Below are 23,415 nucleotides of genomic sequence, written 5' to 3' on the forward strand. Positions count from 1 at the left end.
CTATCCCCAGGCCTAGAACTCCCCACTGTATTCACGTCCTCCTGGCCACGGAACCCACTGCAAAGCAAAAAATTTGCATCGCCTTTGCCCATCACAATCTTGAATTCCCTGATTTCTCCCCAGAAGGAAAATACAGGGGACCTGACGAATTAGATTTAAGATTCATACTCTACCACATTGTCTGTAATGAAGTAGGAGAGGAACTTATCAGAGATCTGCATCCTCACGACAGCAGCCCTGTACCAACTTTACACTTCACAGACACCAACCCTCACAACAACTAGGTGAAACACACCCAGGCAGGGTTAGTCTGTCCCTCTATGATAACAGCTGACTCTATCCCACGTAGGGCTTACAGCTACCATATATGCACTAAGTAACCTCATGAATAGGATACGGAATTCCACTGTGTACAAAACACCTTACGGCTATCATATATATTTTATTTTGCGTCTTGCAAATTGGGAAGTAACAACAATCCTGTCAAGTTTCTTCCCCAGACACCCACTCCAGTCCCAGATAGCAGGCGCCTGCTTTGGCGGCCAACTCCAGTTCCCTGGCTGCACCCCCACACAAAATAGTGAATTGCAAAAGGATGTTTATGACCGGGTCCTAGCGGGTGTAGCAGAGGAACTAGTACCTGATCTTTAGAGAACCATAGCCAACACCCTGTATTAAAGGCTCTGCCATGCGGGCACACAAATATCTCATCATGGCAACACCACTCCAACATGTCCTGAAAATGTTCAGTGGACAGGAAAAACGCACACTCAAACACTGTTGGGAGCTTCACAAATTAACAAGAAATATGGATTATCCTTGGCCCTCCGAAGGATCCTTTGACGTAAATATCCTCGAGCACGCCGCCACTTTCCTAAACACCAAATATTCCGGCACAAAATTACAAAAAAGCAAAGACTCCTTAGCTCTCTGGCGTATCTTTAAAGAGAACCCGCCACCCGGACCACTGTCCCATCTGCGCCCCTCCATACCAAGCCAATGGCATGTACACAGCAATAGCATCCGCTGAAAACAAAGAACTAGACCTACAGAGCACAACTAATGACTTACCAACTGTCGGATACAGTCAACTCCCAAGTGACCTCTTTTCCACACCCGAGCACCCTCAACCCGGTGGTGAAGGTAGTACTGCCTCATCGCCGCCACCCGGCACCAGCAGTGGCCCACTGCTACCCGTCACAGTGCCAACCACCACACCCGTCACAGTGCCAACCACCAGTCCCGCCACAGTGCCAGCCACTGTACCCGTCACTATGCCAGCCCCAGTCAGTCCCCTACATGTAACTCCTGCCGCCAGTGGCAGCCCAACACTGCACGCCACTGTGCCAGGATTGCCAGGACAAATAAATGCGCAGTTTTCACTACAACTGAACCACACCTCCATCGCAGTCCTACCTGGTGAGGACGATGAAAATGCAGACAATGTGTCCATCGCCTCATCAAACCACTCACGCACTTCATCCCACCACACATCCGACTCGCTTCGTCACTCACTCTCTGTACCCTAATTTGGACAGCCTCCGGCCTACACCACCCCAGGAGCAGGAGGTCGCCCCCCGAAACCGCATGGCATTTTCCGGCACCAGTACAGGCGAACCACTAATAACATTCTCCTCTGTTCACCAACAGAATAAGGATAGAGAACTACAAGGCCCGCAGGCACCATATTTGGTCCATTATGACGTATGGAGACCAGCCACAGAACTCAATAAAAGTTTAGAGTACAGTCCCAAAGGGGATGCCCGAGCAGACATGTTTTTACCAATGAAATAGCACGCGACGACGAGCACGAAGACATAGCTCAGCTAGTCCGACGTGCCTCATTGAAGCTAGAACTAATCAGCGACAGATTATCTGAGACACTCAGGATTACCCACCCTAGCACACCACATGCTCAGCAAACAAAGGACACCTCACGGCAGCCCACTGCGCAATCAGACACCTGTGAATATACTGAAGGGAATGGGGACCTAGGCCATAGTCAACAGCAGACTGCCCCCTTCCCATCCACACCCGAGCCAAGAGTAGGTCCTTCTCGAGACATGAGAGACGATGGAAAACTAACGGAAGTACTGTGCCATCGGACCCCCTCCCCTTGCCGTCAGGCAGCTGCACCAGACCAAACACGCACGCCTACGGGGCGAACACAGGTCCATTTCACACTCCCTGATATACCCCCACGGCATCCTGCGCCCGTACCAGATCCATTCGCCCCACCATTTGCCACAGACATGGTACATTCCAGCAGCCAGCCACACGCCACACATGGGATAAAATCAACAAACCCATTCTTTGAGAGTCAGGAATTACCAAACACAGGGGACCCAGAGAGGAAAAAGAAGAAGAGGACAACAGAGGTAGAAAGACTGACTGTATTAGGAACGCACGGACGACCAGAGGACATCGTATACGATGCCCCTAGCACTGACGCTCACATCAATTACAAAGTCACTGGCACCGCCTCCATGCGAAACACTCGAGCTAGAACAGGCAATGGCATGTTCCTTAGCAGGCTATGTGTCCTGTGGGACAGGGACCTGACTCCCAACCAGATAGTGGAAATAGGCGAGAATTCAGATTACGCTGTCATCCCCTTCACAGACAATCTGGCCGGATGGACAGAATCCTTGGCCCCGCAGATGATCCCCTGGCCAAGAGAAGGGTCTTTCGACCCTCAGCATATGGCCACTGCAGTAGAATGCATACTGCAGGGTGCAGGGGATGAGGACTGGGACTATGATTATATGCAAGCCAGTCTCGCAATTTGGCAGAAATATGCTATATGATATGACACCACAAGACCGAAACTTCAAGGTGCAGGGATTAGCCGTCAGATGCCGCTATTATACAAAACAGCAAAAGACCCTCCTATATATAACTGCTGGTCTTATGCAGAGAAGGAAGCCATTAAAAAGAACCTTCCGCCCCTCACGGAGGGTGCCAGCAAATGGATAGTAGCCTTGGAGAAAAATACCACAGGCACCAAACCAGGGGTTGGGGACATGAAAAGTTTGCTTATCTCCCTCATGGGAGGGGAAGCAGAAGAAATCTTCACAAGTATCAGTAGAGGACTGATAGCTATGAACGACACAACGTGCGATGGAGAACCATTTGATAAAATCAGGGCAGCAGTCTGCACCAAACTACGATTAAAATACCCCGATGTGCCAGATATTGGGTCCCTCATGTCACTGACTATGCAAACAAATGAAGACCCGATTAATTTCATTTCTAGAATGAAAGAAAAATGGCACCAGGAGTTAGGAGACTCCTGGAATACCACTGGAGGAAACAGCAGACTCTTTTACCACATGGTGAAGAGAGGACTACCAGAAGACGTGCAGGAAAAATAAGATGGGGTAGTGGCCATGGAAGCAAAACCATGGCCTGAGATCCAAGACCACATCATACACTTTTGCAAAAAGAAAGTAGAACAGGAAAAAAGTAGACAGTTAGCCATAGAAAATGCAGCTGCAAAGTTGGTACAACAGAAGCTTCATAAGAGGAAGGACGCCCTGGATGCTGTCATGCTGGCGGCACCAGTCAGCCAAATGACAGCGGTCACCACCTTCCCACAGGCCGCTCAAAACGCCCTTGCCGCCAATACCCAGTCTTCCCCACAAATGCAGCAGCCTGCCGTACAAAATACGCAGACACAGATGCCACAAACACAGCCAGCCATACAGTATGTACAGGCTCCACCACACCAGGCAGTACAGTACGTGCAGACCCCACCACAACAGACAGTGCAGTACATCCAACAGCAGCCTCCGGTGCAGTATTTATCACCACAACCAGCCTACAGTAATGACCAACACCAGTATTACACTAACAATAGAAACACCGGGATGCAGGGAAGGGGCAATGGACAGCAAAGGGCCCCGCAACAACCAAGCCAACATACTTGCTTCTATTGTCACAAGGTGGGCCACATGCAAAGAGATTGTCGCTCTAGACTTCGGGACCAAGGCCAACAAGTTATGGGTCCCACCCAGCAAGCACCCCTGCAGTTCCACCCGCAACAACAAATGTATGCACAGGCATCCCAGGTGGTGTATGCTTATGCCCAACAAGCACCACAGCAGAACATGCAACAAGCACAGCTCCAGACCCCCGTAATAACCCAAACTCAACAGCCACCCACAATGATGCAAGTTCCCGTGCAACAGCAGCCACAGACTCATACCAAGTGATGCCCCAAGCCCAAACTGCCCCACACCAAGGTGGTGTGGTAGTCACCTCCAATAATCCTTTTTCACAAGGCACCATCCAGCAATACCAGGCTGGAGGGTACTCGTGCTAGGACTGCCCACAGACAACTCTTGTGTGCCCAGTTTTATCATGCATCATGAGCGGTGAAGATGACCCCACCGTCCTGGTCACGATAAATAACAAAACTTACAGCTTCCTCATTGACACAGGCACCACGTACTCCTGCATTACAGGCGGACACCTGCCTATTTCTGATCAAGTAGCGGACACACAGGGATTCTCTGGGGCAATAGCAAGGGTCCCATTCACCAAGCCAGTACCCCTGCAAATAGGAGACCGGGTGCTGGAGCAACAACTGCTTTATTCACCACATTCTCCAGTCAACCTCTTAGGGAGAGACCTCATGGCAAAACTGAACATGACCATTCATTTCCATGAGAACGGAACAATGGTTTGCTCTATACCAGGCACACCCCTAGCAAGAATGATGGCACTCACTGTTGACTCTTCCTTGAAAGATCAGATGAGAGCTCGCCCTGTGGATGAACAAGCATTCTCTACCGCGGTACATATCATTGTAGCCAACACACCTGAGCTCCACCAGCGCACTGTCCAGCTCCCGAAGGAATTTCTCTTCCGCCCGCAGTCCCAGCACTTTCAGATATGGGACAAGAGCATGATCCTAGGCATACACGCTCTTCACATTACACCTACATATGGGGCATTCATAGCAGGAGACGACAATATGCGTTCCTGGGCCTGTGTAATTTTCATCGAGCCCGGACACCAAGTGAGGGACATTTCAGATGAACAGCTCTTTGGTGATCCTGATAACTATCCAATAACAGAGATCGCCTATGAGTATGAGGTACCTCTATCGGTGACAGTGGAAAAGAGAACGCCCACTGCCCCACAAAAATATGACTCAGTACGTGAAGCAGACTTGGCTCAAGTCCCGCCACACCTGTGGACCACTGGTCCCAATGATGTGGGCCTCATCCGTTCTGCCACTCCTTTCAAAATAACACTGAAACAAGGCGCGATTCTACCCAGAATCAAACAGTACCCACTTTCTAAGGAAGCAGAGGAAGGCATTACCCCAACAATACAAGCCCTGCTAGATCAGGGAGTCATATACCCCTGTGTATCTCCAGTTAACACCTGTCTTTTCCCTGTGCGCAAGGGCAAGACCAATCAGTGGCGCCTAGTTCATGATTTACGTTCAATTAATAACATAGTGGTACCAGAGTTTCGCATCGTCCCAGACCCTTCGGTCATCCTCACCAATGTTCCCCCGAATGCACAATACTTTTCGGTGATTGACCTGAAAAATGCGTTTTTCAGCGTCCCCCTTCACCCAGACAGTCAGTACCTATTGGCCTTCTCGTTCTGCGGGGTGCAAATGACTTACCGGCGACTCCCACAAGGGTACTGTGAGTCTCCGAGCGTGTTCAACAGAGTCGTCAAAGAAGACCTATCAAACTTTCAATGTCACAGCACCTTACTACAGTATGTCAATGACATTTTGATCTGCAGCACTACAGAATGCCAGTGCAGAACTGATACCGTCTCTCTGCTCACCACGCTAGCTCACAGAGGCTATAAAGTGGACAAAAACAAACTTCAGTACTGTCAAAAAGAGGTACAATATCTAGGCCAGCTAATATCAGCATCAGGTAGACGGGTCACGCCAGACAGAGTTGAAGCCATCAAAGGGACACCAGAGCCCCAAACTGTCAAAGACATGCAGAAGTTCCTAGGATTAGTGAATTATGTCCGCCAGTGGGTCTTTGACTTTTCCACAATAACTGCCCCTTTGTTGAAAGCAGTTAAATCAGCCAAAGACAGACGCAACAGAATAGACTGGACACCCGAAATGACTGACTCCTTCCAGCAGCTAAAAGATGAAATAACAAACGCACCAGTGTTAGGCACTCCTGACTACACCAAGGGGTTTTTCCTATTCACTCACTGCAATGGTCAAGTCATGACGGCTGTACTTACTCAGAAATACCCCATGGGCCACAAACCAATCGCGTATTACAGCGGCATGCTGGACTCTGTCATGAGGGGTCATTACCCCTGTGAACAGGCTCTTGCCGCTGCTGCCTTCGCGGTAGACAAAAGCACTCCCATTGTCATGGGATCCCCTCTGACACTGTACACTGAGCACGCTGTCTTTGCCATAATTCAGAAAGCCAAGACAACATTGACAACACAAAGAGTGTTGGGTTATGAAGTCATACTGTCATTACCCTCCCTGAAGATTGTCAAATGTCACACAGTCAACCCAGCCACATTCTTTGCCCATCCTATTGCAGCCTCAGACGATGACACCCATGACTGTGCCACATACTCCCCAGACGAGTCAGGAGCAGCAAAAGAGGACCCCCTGCCAGACAGCACTGTATACTTTGTTGATGGGTCCTCCACAATAGACCAAGAAACAGGGATCAGATACACAGGAGCCGCCGTGGTTAGGGCTCAGCAGCATGAGTCCTCTGACTCCCTAGACATTGTACAACAAATTACCTTGCCCTCACACTACTCAGCCCAAGCCGCTGAACTAGTGGCACTAATTGCCGCTTTAAATAACGGGGCTGGTGACCGTATCACAGTATACTCAGACTCAGCATATGTCACAACAACAACACACTCGAGCATCTTGCGCTGGAAGCGGCGCGGATTTCTCAAGTCAGATGGAACACCAGTAAGTCACAAACAGTTGTTAGAAGAATTAATAGAAGCCCTGACACTTCCAACAGAAGTAGCCGTTGTCAAATGTGCAGCTCATACAAATGGCCAAGACTTTTTGTCCAGAGGTAATGCTCTGGCAGATTGGGCAGCAAAAACAGCAGCCAGGAACTCCCCACCCATTCCTGCCACAGATCCTCACCATGCACCTATCCTACTTGCCCAAGCAGCAGCTCCAGCACAGCAGACAGACACGCAGGAACATAGTGTAGCACCAATGCAACACACAGACATGACTCCAGAAAAAGATGATGACAAAACTCCCTGCCCTATTAACAACACGCTACAATATGACCTCATGGCCCAACTGCACCTCAGAGAAATACAAGAAAGCGCACCACAACAAGAGAAAGAGCTATGGAAGAAGAGGGGAGTACAGCAGGACACTGCTGATTTCATTTACAGACAGACCATGACTGGAAAACCTGTCATGCCACAAGCTTTACTGCAGGTGGCACTGGATCAACTTCACCTTCCCGCACATGTCTCCCGAGATAACATGTCCACCACATTACAAGCAGACTGGTTCATTCCTAATGCTTATGAACTAATACAGCTCTTTGTTAATAAATGCCTCATCTGCCAACAGTACTCACCCAACCCGACTCTCAAAACAGTTGCCTCCACTATCCCTAAACCTTCTGGCCCGTTCAAAGAACTTCACCTCGACTATGTCGACATGATTGATCGGTGCCAAAATGACCGATATCTTATCGTGGTAGTATGCCCCTTCTCACGGTGGATCGAAGCTGGACCATGCGTCCACTGCGATGCCAAAGCAGCAGCCACATTCCTACTCCGTGAAGTCATCTCCCGCTTTGGAATTCCTTCCGCCATTAGAACAGACAATGGAAGCCATTTTTCAAACGCCATCTTCTCCTCTCTCACCACAATGCTAGGCATTAGACACAAGCTGACATCCGCTTACCACCCCCAAAGCAATGGCATTTGTGAGCGCCTCAACGGCCTGCTCAAAAACAAAATAAGCAAAATTAGCGCCACCATTGGCAAAAAGTGGCTCTATTGTCTCCCACTGGCACTCTTCTCATTAAGAAATTCCCCGAGTTCGGATCACCACCTCACGCCCCACCAGCTTGTCACCGGACGATCCATAAATGTAGCGGTCCCTCCCAGCAGGCCCAAAACTGACAGTGAGTCATCCTCTGAGATTGTTAAGGCTGAGCTGTATGACTTCCTGTGCACACTAACCCGCGCTGCGCAGTTCCTTTCTATCCAGGTATCCAAGAGGAAGGAGAAGGGCCCCATCGAGTCCGAGCACCCACCTATCCGTCCCGGAATCTTGATCTTCATCCGGAGGCACGTCAGACGCTGGAAAGATCCTAAATTTGACGGACCTTTTGAGGTGACGGACTCATCTCCAACTGCCGTCCGGATAGCCGAAAGGAAAGCATGGATCCATGGTCGGGACGTCCGCTTCGATCCTGCACCTCCGCAGCAACAGCCAATGGACTAAAAGAGGGAAGCGAGATGCCACTGGTCCCCCTGAATGAGGACTATGACTTCCCATCCACCGTTCCATCCATCATTGAAGAAGAAGAAGAAGAAGAAGAAGCAGACGTCCACGGGCCGCTCCACGAATATAGCGCCCTTGAAGCAAAGTTATGTATACTCACTGTTCTTATGTTTTGTATTATTGTTAGAGTGGCACTAGCAACATTCAACTGGTATATCTTTTTTCTTGCTGTAAAAAGTTATAGTGATAGAAGCAGCCAAGATGCCTCACTGTCCACTGTTCCATCCACTGTACCAGCGGTCACACTCAAACAGCAGAAAGCACCACACAGCACACCAGGTCCTGAGCGCCCAGAAAATAGCACTACTAGCAACACACCCATTAGTGTAGACCGTGCACTCTCACCCTTCACCCCAGAGAGAAGAAAGAGTTCATGGAATACAGCTACCAGCATCACAGAACAAATGTCCCACCAACACCCTTCCCGTCACTATAGAAAACGCAGATTCGCTGTTGCCCCTTACAGAACAAAACCCCTTGTCCCCCGCAAGAATAACCAGAAGGCAGGGCATAAAACATTTGATCATCTTGTGAAGATACAAGAAGGCCTAGGGCCCATGCTCAGCCTACCCCAATTAGTAAAGGACCATTCAGTCCACTACTCTCTAGGAGACAACTCCTGGTACAGGGACATGACAGCAGTAGGGAAAACAGTAACAAATGAGTCTTGCTACGTATGTTCCTACATTCCCCATGCAGTAGGTGCTGAAAGACTGATTTTTCCCAAGGAAGTCCCACCACACATAGCCACGTGCCTTCTGCACTTGTACCTCTGCCGGATAATAGGGCAGATTCGGGTTCTTTCAGCCCAAAAGGAAGTAGTACTTGTAAACACCACTACATGGGACTACATTTACACTGTGCACAAAGTTGTCACCGACCCAGCTGAACTCAGGGAGGAATTCAAGGAAATGCGAAGGTTAGGGGTACAGGACATGGAATGGCAGGAACATCGCGTTAGGAAACGTGGGTACATAACAAACCACAAACCCCGGGCAGGATGTGATGTATCATATAAACACAAACACCCCCCAGGCCCCTGCCCACGCCAGAATAGGACAATGCTACGTCTCCTAGCGCAGGTCTACCTTAACAACAAATGGCAGAGCCCCGGAGGGTTTTGGTGTAAGGCGGCAGCCTTGGGACCCCCTTGGGCGGACTGGGATGTAGAGGATAAGTGTGATCAAATATGGGCTCAGGAGAGCGGGAGGTACACCTGGGGTGGGGAAGGAATGCCAGAACAGAAAAAAGGATTCAAACTAAAAAAACCTTCTCTTTGTTTCATAGGTAATGGCTCTGTCTCTGTTGGGCATAACACAGACTGTAATTCCACGGTTTTCAACTTCGATATGCAGTACGGCACCTTTACTTTAATGGATTATCACTGGGCTTGCGGAGAACACCTCTATCTCCAACTACCTCCTCAGTGGCTCGGACTGTGTACTTTGGTGACTTTGCATGAAATTCATCTGGTTATACCAGCATCAAATGCTTCCCACATACGGTCACATCCAATGACAGGTGATGCGACATTCCTCCACCGACACCGGCGAGCAGCAGAGTACTTCGCAGGAGAAGCCTGTGGTAAGGTCCCAGAAGAATTCCGCCTCTTCAGCGAGGCCCAGCTTTTCTTCGGAGGGGCATTCCCAATGTTTCAAACGCAGGCCACTGCCCGTTGGCTGGAAGTAACTCGCTATGAGGTCATGAAAGCCATCAACAGCACCAGAGATGGCTTAAATGCAATAAGGGAAGAACTGCGCCCATTAAGACTAATTGTTCTGGAACATTGTTACTTCCTCGACATGCTAACGGCCAAAGATGGTGGTCTGTGTCACCAAATAGGAAAATCCTGCTGCACTTTCATACCGGGAAACGATGAAGATAACGGGTCCATATCTAGGGTCATTGAGGAGTTGACTAACTTGGGAAAAGAAATGACTGAGGAGGGAGGTGCCACTGCAGACATTATCCCAACCAACTGGTTCGACTTCGACTGGATGCCTTCCGGGCTAACAGCGATACTAAAGATGCTGATACCTATAGTCCGGATTATGGTCTTTCTGTGTTGCGCCTTTCAGATAGGGAGCCACTGTATCAAGAGATTGAGCACAAAAGCTGTAGGGATGAATTATGCTAGGACAGGGATTTACCAGATACCAAAATATGAAGACATGGATAGGGCTCCTGGGGACGGGAATGGAGAACAAATACAAATGATTGACCTCCTACCACCTAGCACACACCCATCACCACCGGACACACACTCTGGGGTGCCACCAGCCCCACCTCTCCCTCCAGGTAGAAACACACTAAGTCACAACACTGCAGAGGGACAATATGAATGCCTGCTTAACGAATCAGGTACACAGTATATCCAACTACTCAGGTCTGACACTTATGTTACACGTCCGCCCAGTTTTAAGTGCTATGTCAATGACATGCCATGGATTCCACCACTGGCAGAAAAATCGCCAAAATACTCACTTAAGAGTGTGTTCATAAATGAACAAGAGGGAGTAGATGATGGAGGGTCCCGTTCTACCATCTAACATCACCAGAAAGGAGAGTTATAACGGCCTTGGTAAGATGAAGGTCTGATGTAGGCCCTGCGTGATAGAAATCTGAAAACCTGCCAAAATGACTAACTTTCACCATTAGTAAATAAAGGCCCAAGGGCCCACTATGCTTGGGCTTAAAAACACACGTTCCTGTGCATTGAAATGAACAAGGTAAAATTAGGCCTTCAGAGATTAGTTAGTTTCACTGTCAGCTTCAAGACCAACTCGCACACACACACACACACACACACACACACAGACGGGTGCCCGTTGGTACAGCTTCCCAAAACCCTTGCTAACATTATATTTAGAAACATAGCTTGCACAAGTATAAGCAGCAATTTCTGGCAATAAACAGCACCTATCATAAGGGTTCACACTTGCAGATATGTAGAAATGTATGTGACATAAAATGTCCTTTTTTAGAAATGTACAACATGTTCCCTTTTTAAGAATAAGTGACGAAAATGTTCTCTTTCAAAGGTACAGGATGTTCTGTTCTAAAAAATGTACGTAACATAATGTTCTCTAGAGATTTCCTTCCGGTGTCCTAGAACACATGTGGTTAAACCGCCTGCACTGAAAGGGTGTTGGCCAGTGTCACCATAGAACCTTAGTTCCTCAATTTCAGGTATAGGAGGCCCAACCGTCAAATCTGAAGTCAGAACTTTCCTGCGGATGCCTGGCATGAACGTGGTTTGTTCTCCGGATAGCCGAAGTTATCTGACTTGGGACACCGACGCCTCACTCAGGTTGTGGATCTCCCAGGGCAGATAGCCTTTTTTCTGCCTCTAGATCTCTGATCCTTTAATTTCCTCTCTTTGTAGCTAGATCCTTGTATGGTAGACTTCTCAGCCATTAGGAGACTGGTCTTACTCTAGATACTACCAGACACCGAATTGAATAGCAAAATGTTTTATTTTAGTTAAATCTATTGGCTCCTTCTTTGCCTTGGCCACATGATTCAGGGTCCTGATAGAAATGTATAAATATTCTGCCCTTGGGCATTAGACTCCTATATCCTTATACTCAGTAGCGTAGGATCTATAATCATCTGTGATAGTGTTCTTTTAATATGTTTTATTCCTGTTTTGCCTTGAGATATTTTGAGCATTTGTCATCTATCATTCACTCCAGACAGGGCGAAGTCTGGATCATTTTTAGGACATTGCATTATAGCAAGTATAGATATGCATTTATTTCTTCTGACCTGTCAATTGAAAATAAAGTGCCATTCCAACTTGAACGTCTGGTATCTTACATCTGTGTTCCTTTCCTCTCTCTCAGTGAAATGCTGTGCTGGTGATGTGTGATTTGCAACCACCCCCAAGGTGGTGACCACTGACCGAAAGGGTCAAGACTTTCCCTTTCCAGCAGTGGCGCCGCCTGCCCCTAGCCCCATTGGGGCGTGCGGCTCTTTTTAAGATGATGTCGCTTCCTAGATTTTTGTCTGCACTGCAAAACTTCTTCGATCCTATACCCTCCGGGTATTTCCGGGAGGTTGAGAGCCTTCAGAGACAATAGATCTGGGATGGGCGAACGCGTATCTCCTTACCCAAACTCACTTTGCCGTGGTATGATGGCGGCATTGCCCTCCCGGACATCAGGCGCTACTACTGGGCTTCCCAGTTGAGCGCGGTTAATCATGTAACTTATTCCCCTGGTCCTGCTCCTGCTTTTGCGATGGACAAGCTCCTCCTGCCGGGTGGGAATTTCAATAGGGCATTGTATTCCAAGGAGCCATTCCGCGCCCTGACTGGACCCACGAAATGTGCGGTGCAAGTGTGGAGAGATGCGAATGTTGCGACGGGATGGGGCGACAGGCTGACACGAATGACGCCGTTGTATGACTCTGACAGATTGGGTAGCTTGTGGAGTACGAAAGGGTTTGATAAATGGGACACGATTGGTATCAGCAAGGTGGAGGATCTCTGGTCCAAGGGCACTGTTAAGTCCTTTGAAGCTCTTAAGGTGGAATATGAACTTGGTGACAAGGAGCACTTTCTGTATCTTCAGGTGCGACGCGCCTTGATTTCTGTTTTCCCTCCGGGAACGGAGATTCCCCAGTCATCCCCGCTTGAGGACCGGATTCTGGATAGCCATGTGCCAGACAGTACAATCTCTCTGATCTATAAAAAGCTTATTAATAATAGGGCGGATCTCCTTGTGCGACTCAGGGCTTCGTGGACCGCAGACGGCTTGGAACTCGATGACGAGGACTGGCAGATGGCCGTCTCCTCCCCTAAGGAGGTGGCCATTCCAGCTCGCCTTCGTTTTGTGCAGCTGAAGATCCTTCACCGAGTATATATGACTGGTACGCGACTGGTGCGGATGGGTTACTTGATTGATGGGCTGTGTAAGCGTGGCTGTGGCTTGAATGGTACTTTTCTACATATCATTTGGGAATGTCCTGTGGTGTCCGCTTTTTGGTCTAGAGTGCTCCCATAGGCCACCTGTGATAACTGCTTGGAAGGAGAACATGGACTGGTGCATGTTCAGGAAGAAGACGGTCTATGTAGCTCGGGGCCGTCCTAAGAAATGGGGCAGGATTTGGTCCCAGTGTGATGCATATCGTGGGAATATTTGCACTCCTCCATTCGATTATACCACTGATATCACATTGTCCCCGTAGTTGACGTTCCGGATATTTGTCTATGGTACATTTTTATACATCAAGCTGTTTACCACTCCCCCGTCCTTGGACGTACGTCACATTATTCTTTTGAGATTGGTTCCCTTGCCCTCTCTATTTGAGCCCCTGGAACCGTTCTTTGCCATGTTTCTTTGTGGTTTGTTTAGTTAGACGTTTTTCACCAAAATTTTAAAACAAAACCTAATTCATCCTTTTGCTTATCCTGTTATATGCGCTTGAACACTGATAATGTTGCTGATTTCTGTGCTAACTGTAATGCTTCAAGATGCAACATTAGGATGTTAACTGTCATAGCGGCCGGACCGTTTGGGTTGTAGGCAGACGCTGTGTAATGCGCATACCGAAAATAAAGGTTTAAAAAAAAAAAAAAAAGTCACAAACGCGCATGATTTGTAGGAACCATGTGGCATTTATCTGTTTGTGTCTTCTTTTTCTCTCTTTCAGGTAACTGCTGGGTGCCGATAATTCACGAGTACCTTGCCTACAACCAGGTTTTCAATACTTTTTCCTGTTTGTATTTATTTTTCACATTGTGACCACCAGGTTAGGGTGAGCCTTAGCGAGCTCCTACCACCAGGGTCTACACTTTGGTCCTGGCGAATGCCTAGTGAATAACATACAGATAGGCAGAAACATGTTGACCTCACTAAGCAGAGCTTAGCTGACACATCAATCCTGCTTTTTAACTGCCCGCTTTACTTTTAACCGTGCCAGGTTGGCCTGTTAATAAAAAATGTTTAGGTCACAACTTGGTTAAGTTTTAACTCACTTCACTTATCACTCACACAAACTACTAACCAGCTACGCAGTAACTCTGGCGTCAAAGCACACCGGGTTGGTTTTAGACCTTCCTGGTGGGGCCCGATGATGAAGCATGTCACCAACCAGGTTGGTGAGTGAGGGCCTTCTAAAAGAATCTAATCTGATTCTTTTTCCATTCATCCACTCCTCCTGTCATTGAGAAGCACACTCTTTGGTTGATTTGATTGTACTACATAGGGGGACCAGGAGTGTTCCTTCAATTTAAAAACCCTCTCTCTCTTGTTTTTTATTATATTAAAGTGGTTTCCTACACTTACCTCTTTTAATCCAAATGTTTTTCCGGAATTTTGTCGGCATGCTCACAAGGAACTTCTTCCCGTCACCTGTTTCCACCTCGTGAAGGTTATTTCCGGGAGTCCCGAGCACCTAGAGGATTTGCAGGGAAAGAACCATTATATTTGCAATGCTGAAAACGCATATTCTAAACCATAGAAATTGTAATGTTATTCACAGTTTCAAAGTACAAGACAAACGGATTAATTGACTTTAATCAAATCTTTAAACGGAAATGTTTTAGTGTCTAACTTAATGTCCTGATAATGTCTGAACTCTCGTGAAGACACTGATCTGTTTTCTAAGCCTTTTATGCTGTACATTATTCCAATGACTTTGTTAGCAAGGTATGTACTTAGTAGCAAATCTTGAATAAGTTAATACACGAAACAGAGTTTAATTCCAAAACCACATGTTCTCCAGAGTAGAACAACCAACCAGGGTGGTTTACATGAAATAAAGACCATTATTCTGCCATATATTATTTTATATAGAAAACTGTCAGAGTGAATAGCACACAAACCCCTATTGTAAGTTCTTCCTCAATTTGCACACTGCACACAAACATAACATCATACACATTACCCTGGCTCTGCATGATCACTGAAGTGCAACAGAAATGCGTGAAATGCTGCGCTTCTTATTAGGTGGTGTCATTAGTTTTGCACACTCTGAGAAGTCTTTCATTGTTTTTTGGTCGACGGATTTAAATATAGTTTGAATCACTTCTCTAGTCTCACAAATAGGCAAGAGAGATGGAAGTGTGCTTTTCAAGCAAAAAAGTAATATTACCAGAACAAGATACTTACCATTGGTAACAATCTTTCCAGTTCATACTCTAACTGCAGATTCTTCACCACTTGAATCTCGCCTAGGTGCCAGATTGGAACAGGGAAAGTTGAAAACTTAAAATCTTATTATCCAACAGGTAGGTGGTCGGTGACAAATCTGCAGGTAGATATAGGATTCACCACGAACGTGGATACTGAAGGAAAGTAACTGGTTCTAATACTGGAAACTTAGATCTACAGATTTCTCACTTTCCTAATCAATAGGAAAGCAGAACTCTCAAAAAGATAATCAAACTAAGACGTTTTACGACATAGACCGGATAAAATGGGTATCCTTGAGTTATGAACTTTTTACTTTAATTATCATGATGATGCTGATACAGCCTTAACATCTAATTTTAAGTTAAAATGTAAGCGTATAGTTTTTTTGTCAAAAGTGTTTTTATTGATCATTAGGTAAGAAGAAAACCAAATAGGAATCAACATGCGACAATCCCGCACTTCAGCCCACGCAGGGGGTAGCCAAAACAATCGCCCAATAGCGACACAACAGAAGGGGTCGGGAAATCGTGCTAAAGTCTCATCATTTGGCCTAATGTCCAAGGTAGTGCCATGTAACTCGCATATAGGCCAGCATTCATTAAGCCCTTATGGAAGATAACGCTGAGAAGACACAGCTGCACAAAAAGATATATCAACGCGGACTCTTGGTCAAGCCCCCCAGGAGGTCGAGCACAGACGGCTGTCAGTAATACAAGGCACCCTGCTATGGGCACGTGGCTCGGTATATCCTGTTGCAATGGAGCACTTAATCGGGATGTCCTTCCAAACAGAGAAACAAACTGAATCCCCCCCATTCCTCCCATCCCCCTCCCCAGCAGTGGTGGTAGCAATAGGCGCAGACAAGAAACCATATGTAGAGCAACAGGGGTTCAGACCTGAAACAGGTGGAGACTGCGCGTGCTAGGGGGACAGACCGCGGATGGCAGGCCCTTAGAGAGGAATGCCACCAGTGGACCCCAGCGAAATTTAAAGTTCTTGAAGTCATCTAAAAAGATATCTGGCATCCTCTCCATATTAAGCAACCTCCAAAGCCTCGGGTGCCAGAGAAAAGTGGCCGGAGCCTCCTCCTTCTTCCATGCTGGCGCCAGCTCCAATGCTGAGCCACAAGATCCTCTTGTTCGCCCTGGTCTGATGTTCCAGATCATGGAGGCCCAGCAGGGTGGCGGCCATCGAGGTAGGGATAGGGTATCCCATCATATCCTTAATTTGGGCTAGAATTTCCTCCCAGAATGGCCGGATAATGAGACAGTCCCACCAAATGTGCTGGAAGTCCCCCAGGAACCCACAACCCCTCCAACACCTATCAGAGGTGCCCGGGAAAATCAGCTTTAGTTTGGCAGGGTATAGATACCAGTCCATCATGGTTTTCATATGTGCCTCCCTGAGCTCCACTGAGTGATTAAACTTGGCAATATCAGACCATAGGTGAGAACACTCGGCCTCTGAGATGTCTCGTTGGAGGATCCCTTCCCACATATGCATATACCGGGGCCTAGGGGAAACTACAGTAGTCAGGAGGAACCCATAGATGAAAGTAATTGCCCCTTTCATGGATGCAGTCCTGGTCAGGAAGGCCTCGAACTGCGTGAGGGGACGAGTCGCCGCCTCCCGCACCTGGGGGGAAGAGCGCCCAATGTAATAGTTGCGCATGGTGGTATCGCTCATTATCCAGCACTCCATAGTCCCTCCTGCAATTCTCAAAGGTGAGCGGGTCATAACTGTGAAATAGGTGTGTGAGTGCTAAACAACCGCCGTCCTTCCAAGCCCTGAAGGGGCCCTCTAGTGATGCCGGAGGGAAGGCGGGATTGAAATGTATGGGTGTGAAGGGAGAGGGGAAAGTGGTCCATCTCTCTTTTTTAGAAACAGTCCCAGACCTTCAGGGTAGTGCTAGTGGGGGTGCTAAGGTAAGCATTCTTAGGTCTATCACATTTGGATAGCCACACCAGGTCCCAGATCGTCCTCCCAGCCACGCTCCTCTCCATATGAAGCCAGTGTTTTTCTGATGTTTGTTGCGACCACTCAACTAGGACGCGAAGTTGCGCTGCTTTATAATACAGTTGCAGATCAGGTAATCCCACACCTCCCTCCTTCCGTCTCTGCGCAGTACGGGGAAGGAAAAGCGTGCTCGGCCCCCCTGCCAGATGAAACGCTACAGCATTGACCTCACCCGTCGAAAGAATTCACCGTCGAGATCTATAGGGAGGGCCTGAAATAGATATAAGAGCTTGGGGAGAAGGGTCATTTTGATAGCATGAATCCTCCCAAGCCAGGAGATGAACATGGGTTTCCATTGGGCGAGATCGGACTGGATCCTAGCACGAAGCGGGGGAAATTAGCGGAGTACAGTTTCCCCAGCGTGGGGGTCATGCGAATACCCAAATACTGAATGGAGGAATCCGTCCACGACAAGGGCGTGAGCGATTTAAGGTGCGGAAGCTCTGACTGGAGGATCGTAAGGTTGAGAACATTGGATTTGTCGTAATTAACCCTGAACCCCGCCACTGCTTCATAGCGCGCCAGTGTCGCCTGCATATGTGGAAGAGAGTGGCCCGGATCTGAGAGGGAGAGGAGGACGTCATCCGCAAAGAGAGTGATCTTGTGGGATTCCCCAGTGAAGGGTAGTCCACGGATATCCGGGTTGGCTCTCACTGCTATTGCTAGGGGTTCAATGCTAAGAGCAAATAGCAGCGGCGACAGGGGACATCCTTGCTTAGCACCCTGGAGTGTTCGAAGAAGGAAGAGAATCGGCCGTTCACTGTTACTCGGGATCAGGGGGAGAGGTAGTTCGCTCGTATCATTGTTATAAATTTGGAGGAAAATCCGAAGGCTGCTAAGGCATGGAACAGGAACCCCAAATCCACCCTATCAAATGCCTTTTCGGCATCTAGGCCCACCAGAACTGCAGGGATCTTAAACTTATTCGCTTTCTCAATGAGGTGTATCACCCGGCACGTATTATCATGGGTCTGGCGCCCCTTGATAAACCCTGATTGATCTGGATCGATGAGGGCCGGAATAAGATCGTTGAGCCGTTGGGCGATGATGGTGGAATAGAGCTTCGCATCCAAATCAGGAGGGCAATCAGCCTATAGGAAGTGTATTTACTAGGGTCTTTACCGGGTTTGGGGAGGACGGAGATAAGCGCTTCTGACATTGTGCAGGAGGTTTCACCCTCCTCCGCCATAAGGTTAAATAGTTGGACCAGGTGGGGGCATAGTTCAGAAGCAAAAGTTTTGTAGAAGATGGCCGTATATCCATCCGCCCCGGGGCTTTGTGGGGTTTTAAGGCTTTAATGGCAGCCAGCACTTCCTCTCTGGAGAAGGGGGCAGTCAGCAACTCATTCCATTCCACCGCGACCTGAGGCAGCGTCAGCCCTTGCAAATATTCGGCTTGGGCAGTGGCCTCCAGGTGATCCCCTGTATAAAGGGACTTGTAGAAGGCTCCAAAGAGCTCCGCCTTCATCCCGCCTTGGATTTACCCAGTACAATTCTTCGAACTGCTCCTCCAGGACATGAGGGTAAGTGGATGGCTATTTCCCCCTCTATGATTGGTCGTCCCGTGGTCAGGCAGGGCCCACGTATTCCCGGGGCCGGCTCCACTGGGCCGTGGATTCCTCTGCTGCACTCCCTGGCCCTCAGCAGGCCTCACAATGTGGGTCCGGGCGGCAGATGCTGCGTGTGCTCTGGCAGCGCTGCGGGGCCCTAATGTTTCCTCACCCGCCGGTAGCCCCCGGCGTGAACCTCCGCGGCAGCGGCCCAGAGAGGCGGGCGCTATTCTTGGTCGGGGCCTACACAAGCTCAAAAGCACCGACCCAGGGGGCGTGGCCAAGATGGCGGCGGAGTAGGACGCCTTTCCGTGCCGCTCCGGCGCTGATCCAACATAGCAACTAATAGCACGATTTCGGGGGCACCCACGAGCCCCTAAGGTAGCGGAGACGTTCGCCTAGCAGAGCGGCGGACGTTGGCGGGGTCCCCGGAGCGGTGGGACCCCCAGAGCGCCTGCGAGGACGTTCGCAGCCTACGGCCTATGAGACCCCGGACTTTCCAACTATCGCGGCCCGGCGTGGTCGAGGGGCGGGGCCCTAGATCCGCCTGCAGGCACTGGAGCAGACGCATGGCTGAGCGGACCGGAGTTTGGACGAGGGAGGTTCTATCGGCGAGACCCGGCTCATACCCCGCCACGCCTGGGAGAGGACCCCTGGCCGAGTAGCGCCACTTGCATATCCGGTGGCCCCCTGCTAACGCCATCGACTGGCCCCCCACGTGGGTGGCGTCTGCGGCTTGCTTGAACTGTCCGAGCCTAGGGCCGGGTCGTTGCACGGAGCCGGACGACGACGGGGCACAGGAGTGACTCTATCGCTCATTGGTAGCGGAAGCTTGGAGGACCGAGGCGGCAGATCGCTGGCCCCCTGGAACTCCCGTCTGGGATACAGGAGACGCTCACGGTCGAGTGCCTGGGGGCGAGGAGCCTGGAAACGACTGGTGGCGAAGGAAAGAACTGAGTGCTTGGCCCGCCGGCAGCCTCCGCTGCATCCTTGGCCACGTGGAGTCGACACAGGGCGTCATGTCTACAGTGCAGCGCAAACGAAACCAGGGAAAGGACAAGGCCTCCCAACAACCGGCCTCCCCCGGAGCGAGTGGGTCCTCAAGGCAATCTGATGAAGACGCTCCGGTGACGAAGGCCTTCATGTCGGAGCTGTTTGCCTCCATTAAGGAGGACATATCGGAACTCAGGTCGCAGCTCGCCTCCGACCTGCGGGAGGTGCGGAGGGACGTGGACGGCATAGGTGAGAGGGTGGCGACCCTGGAGGACAGGGACTTGAGCGTCGCCACAGATGTTCATATGCTCCAGCAGGACATTATCCGCCTCACCGAGCAGAACCTGGACCTCCAATTGCATACGGAAGACCTTGAAAACCGCTCCCGTAGGAACAACATCCGTATACGGGCGGTGCCCTGGGACGGTGAGGTGGGAGACCTCCGGGGATACGTACAGGAGCTGTTCCTCCAGGTCCTGGACGAGGAGGACACGAAGGAGATACGGATGGACAGGGTGCACAGGGTGGGCCTGCCGCGGCGAGGGGGGGGTCCTACCCCCGACATACTGGTGTGCGTCCACGATTTTCAACTCAAGGAGAGGATACTGCGGAAGGCCAGGACCATCGACTCATTGCAATTCCGTGGCCATAGACCCCAGCTGTTCCAGGACTTGGCGGCCTCTACCTTACAAAAACGAAGGGACTTCCGTCCTATCACAGCATTCCTGAAAGAGAGGGGGATTGCCTACTCTTGGGGGCACCCCTTCAGAATAATCTTCAGATGGCAGAACCGCCTGGCCCAAGTACGCACACTTCAGGCGGCAAAGGAGCTCCTGGGATTGGCGGATGTTCCATCATCGCAGGCCACGGCGGCCTCCCCATCTCGGCGGCGCCGCCGATCGAATTCCTGGCACAGGGTAGGGCGCTCTCCCGCCGGATCCCCTGCAAGACAGCGCCCGGACCTCTCTACTAGCCTGCAGGAACGAGGAGCAGCGGTCGCTTCGGTGGCGTCGGCCACGTTGGCTGCTTCACAGCTCAGCTCTGGGGCGGCGTGAGCCCCAAAATGGCGGATTGGCGCCGGGAAGGCTCGGGCCTTCTGATCGAGGGTGTACAAGTACTCTGGTGGAGACGACCTTGATTACGGCCAAGGGGAATAGTGGCTTCATTCCTCTGGCCTGTCACTCGATTGGGGGCTTCCTACGGACTTCGGCCTACTGATCCCGTTGAGTATGGTTTTTGCACTTTTTTTTCCATTTTTGTACAATGTTCTGTGTTGGTTCGGGGGGGTTTTGGTTGGGGGACTGTTGGGGAGGGGGAGGGGGGGCCGTGACGCCGGGCCTTTGGGGATGAATGTAGAGAATGAGTGGTGGAATGCGCGCCATGCTGTAGAGGGACTGCACCTACGACGGTTCTGGGAACGCTTGGGAGCACGTGGTGGGGGGGAGGGGTGGAAGGAGGGTTGGCCGCCATTTTGTATTTCTGATAGCAAGATCTTTGGGAGGTGTTTATCATGCCGATTAGTATAGGCACTTGGAATGTCAAAGGCTTGAATACCCCGCAGAAGAGACAGAAGGTCCTGAAATACCTTGTAGACCATCACCTTGATGTGGTGGGGCTCCAGGAAACCCACTTAGCTCGAAAGGATGAAATGCGGCTCCGACACAGGGCGTACCCCATTGTGTACAGGTCCTCAGCTGTCACGAAGCATCGGGGGGTGGCGTTAATGTTTAAGGCAGCGTTGCATTTTCAGCCTGTGGGTGTCCGCACTGATAGAGAAGGGCGGTGGTTGATGGTCAAGGGGCACATCCAGGGCAGGTTGTGTACGTTTGTGGTGCTCTACTTGCCTAATTCTGGCCAAAATAAGTACTTGCAGGAGCTGCTGGAGAAGGTGGGGGACTTTGCGGAAGGACTTGTATTCATGTTGGGTGATTATAACTTGGTTTGGGATGGGGAGATGGACAGCTCTGGGGGTCGAAGGGCGGACACGGGGGTTTTCTCGGGGAGTACACAGAGGGGGGTGGAAGAGATGGGGCTGGTGGATGGCTGGAGGTTTTTTCACCCTGCTGTGAAGGACTATACGTTCTTTTCCCATGTGCACCACTCCTACTCCCGCCTGGACTACGTCTTCCTCAGCCAGTCACTTCGAGGGAACATCTTAGATGCCGCCATTCTCCCGATTTCTGTCTCAGATCACAGTCTTCTAGTGCTCACGCTTTGGTGGTCGCCGCCGGACACCGCGAACCGGAAATGGTACTTCCCGGCCTCGGTGGTTCGAGACGATGTATCCCATCAGGCCTTGCGTCAGGCCATCCGGGACTTTTTTGATAGCAACCCTCCCTCGGACACGTCCCTAATGACCACCTGGGACGCCTTTAAGGCGACGATCAGGGGGACGTGCCTGGGCCTCAACTCACAATTGAACGCCTTGCGTAGGAAGGAGAGGGAAGCGCTGGAGGCAGAGGTGCTCACGCTTGAGAGGGAACACAAAGCTAACCCCTCGAGGGTGACTCTACGTCCCCTGACGGCAGTACGGGGCAAGTTGAAGTCTCACTACACGAATAGGGCTGAACTCACACTGCTGCTGCTGGGCCGGCTCTCCTACTCTGGGGGCAACAAGATTGGTAGACACCTTGCCCGGCAATTGAAGGACAAGAGGGAGCGGGAATACGTAGGTGGGATTAGAGACGTGGCAGGTGTGCTCCAGCACGATGACGGAGCGAAGGCTGATATCTTTGGCCGCTTCTACGCTGCGTTGTACGCGGGGGAAGAGTTGGACGCGGCTGATCAACGTGCTTTTTTGCAGCGCTTATCGCTTCCGCAGGTACCAGGGGCCTGGAACGATTTACTTGAGGCTCCGATCACAAGGGAGGAGGTCCTCGCGGCTATTAAGAACCTGAAACTACACAAAGCCCCCGGCCCCGACGGGTTCACCGCTGTCTTTTACCAGACTTATGCGACTGAGGTGTGTGACTTCCTGGCCGCCCTCTTTAACGACATGTCTGGACCTGGGGTGAATTCTGGGACCCTGGCGGAAGCAGTGATCACGGTCCTGCCGAAGCCAGGGAAGGACCCGGAGCGGTGTGCCTCATACCGCCCTATAGCCTTACTCAACATCGACGCCAAGCTCTACTCGGCTATATTAGCGAGCCGCCTGCAAGACCTGCTGCCGTCGATTATCCATGCGGACCAATCGGGCT

General features: G+C 50.2%; 1 protein-coding gene across 2 annotated transcripts in view; it reads right to left on the reverse strand.

Annotated features, from left to right (window-relative positions):
* Window positions 1-23,415, reverse strand: part of EIF1AD (eukaryotic translation initiation factor 1A domain containing) — a 346,850-nt gene that overhangs the window by 187,230 nt on the left and 136,205 nt on the right. For both annotated transcript variants that reach the window (XM_086938293.1, XM_086938294.1), the window contains one exon: window positions 14,812-14,920. In XM_086938293.1, coding sequence (XP_086794419.1) covers window positions 14,812-14,920 — 109 coding nt within the window. The remainder of the gene's footprint in view (window positions 1-14,811; window positions 14,921-23,415) is intronic.

This window comes from Lissotriton vulgaris, chromosome 9 (genome assembly GCF_964263255.1).
Source record: "Lissotriton vulgaris chromosome 9, aLisVul1.2, whole genome shotgun sequence".
Lineage (NCBI taxonomy): Eukaryota > Metazoa > Chordata > Amphibia > Caudata > Salamandridae > Lissotriton > Lissotriton vulgaris.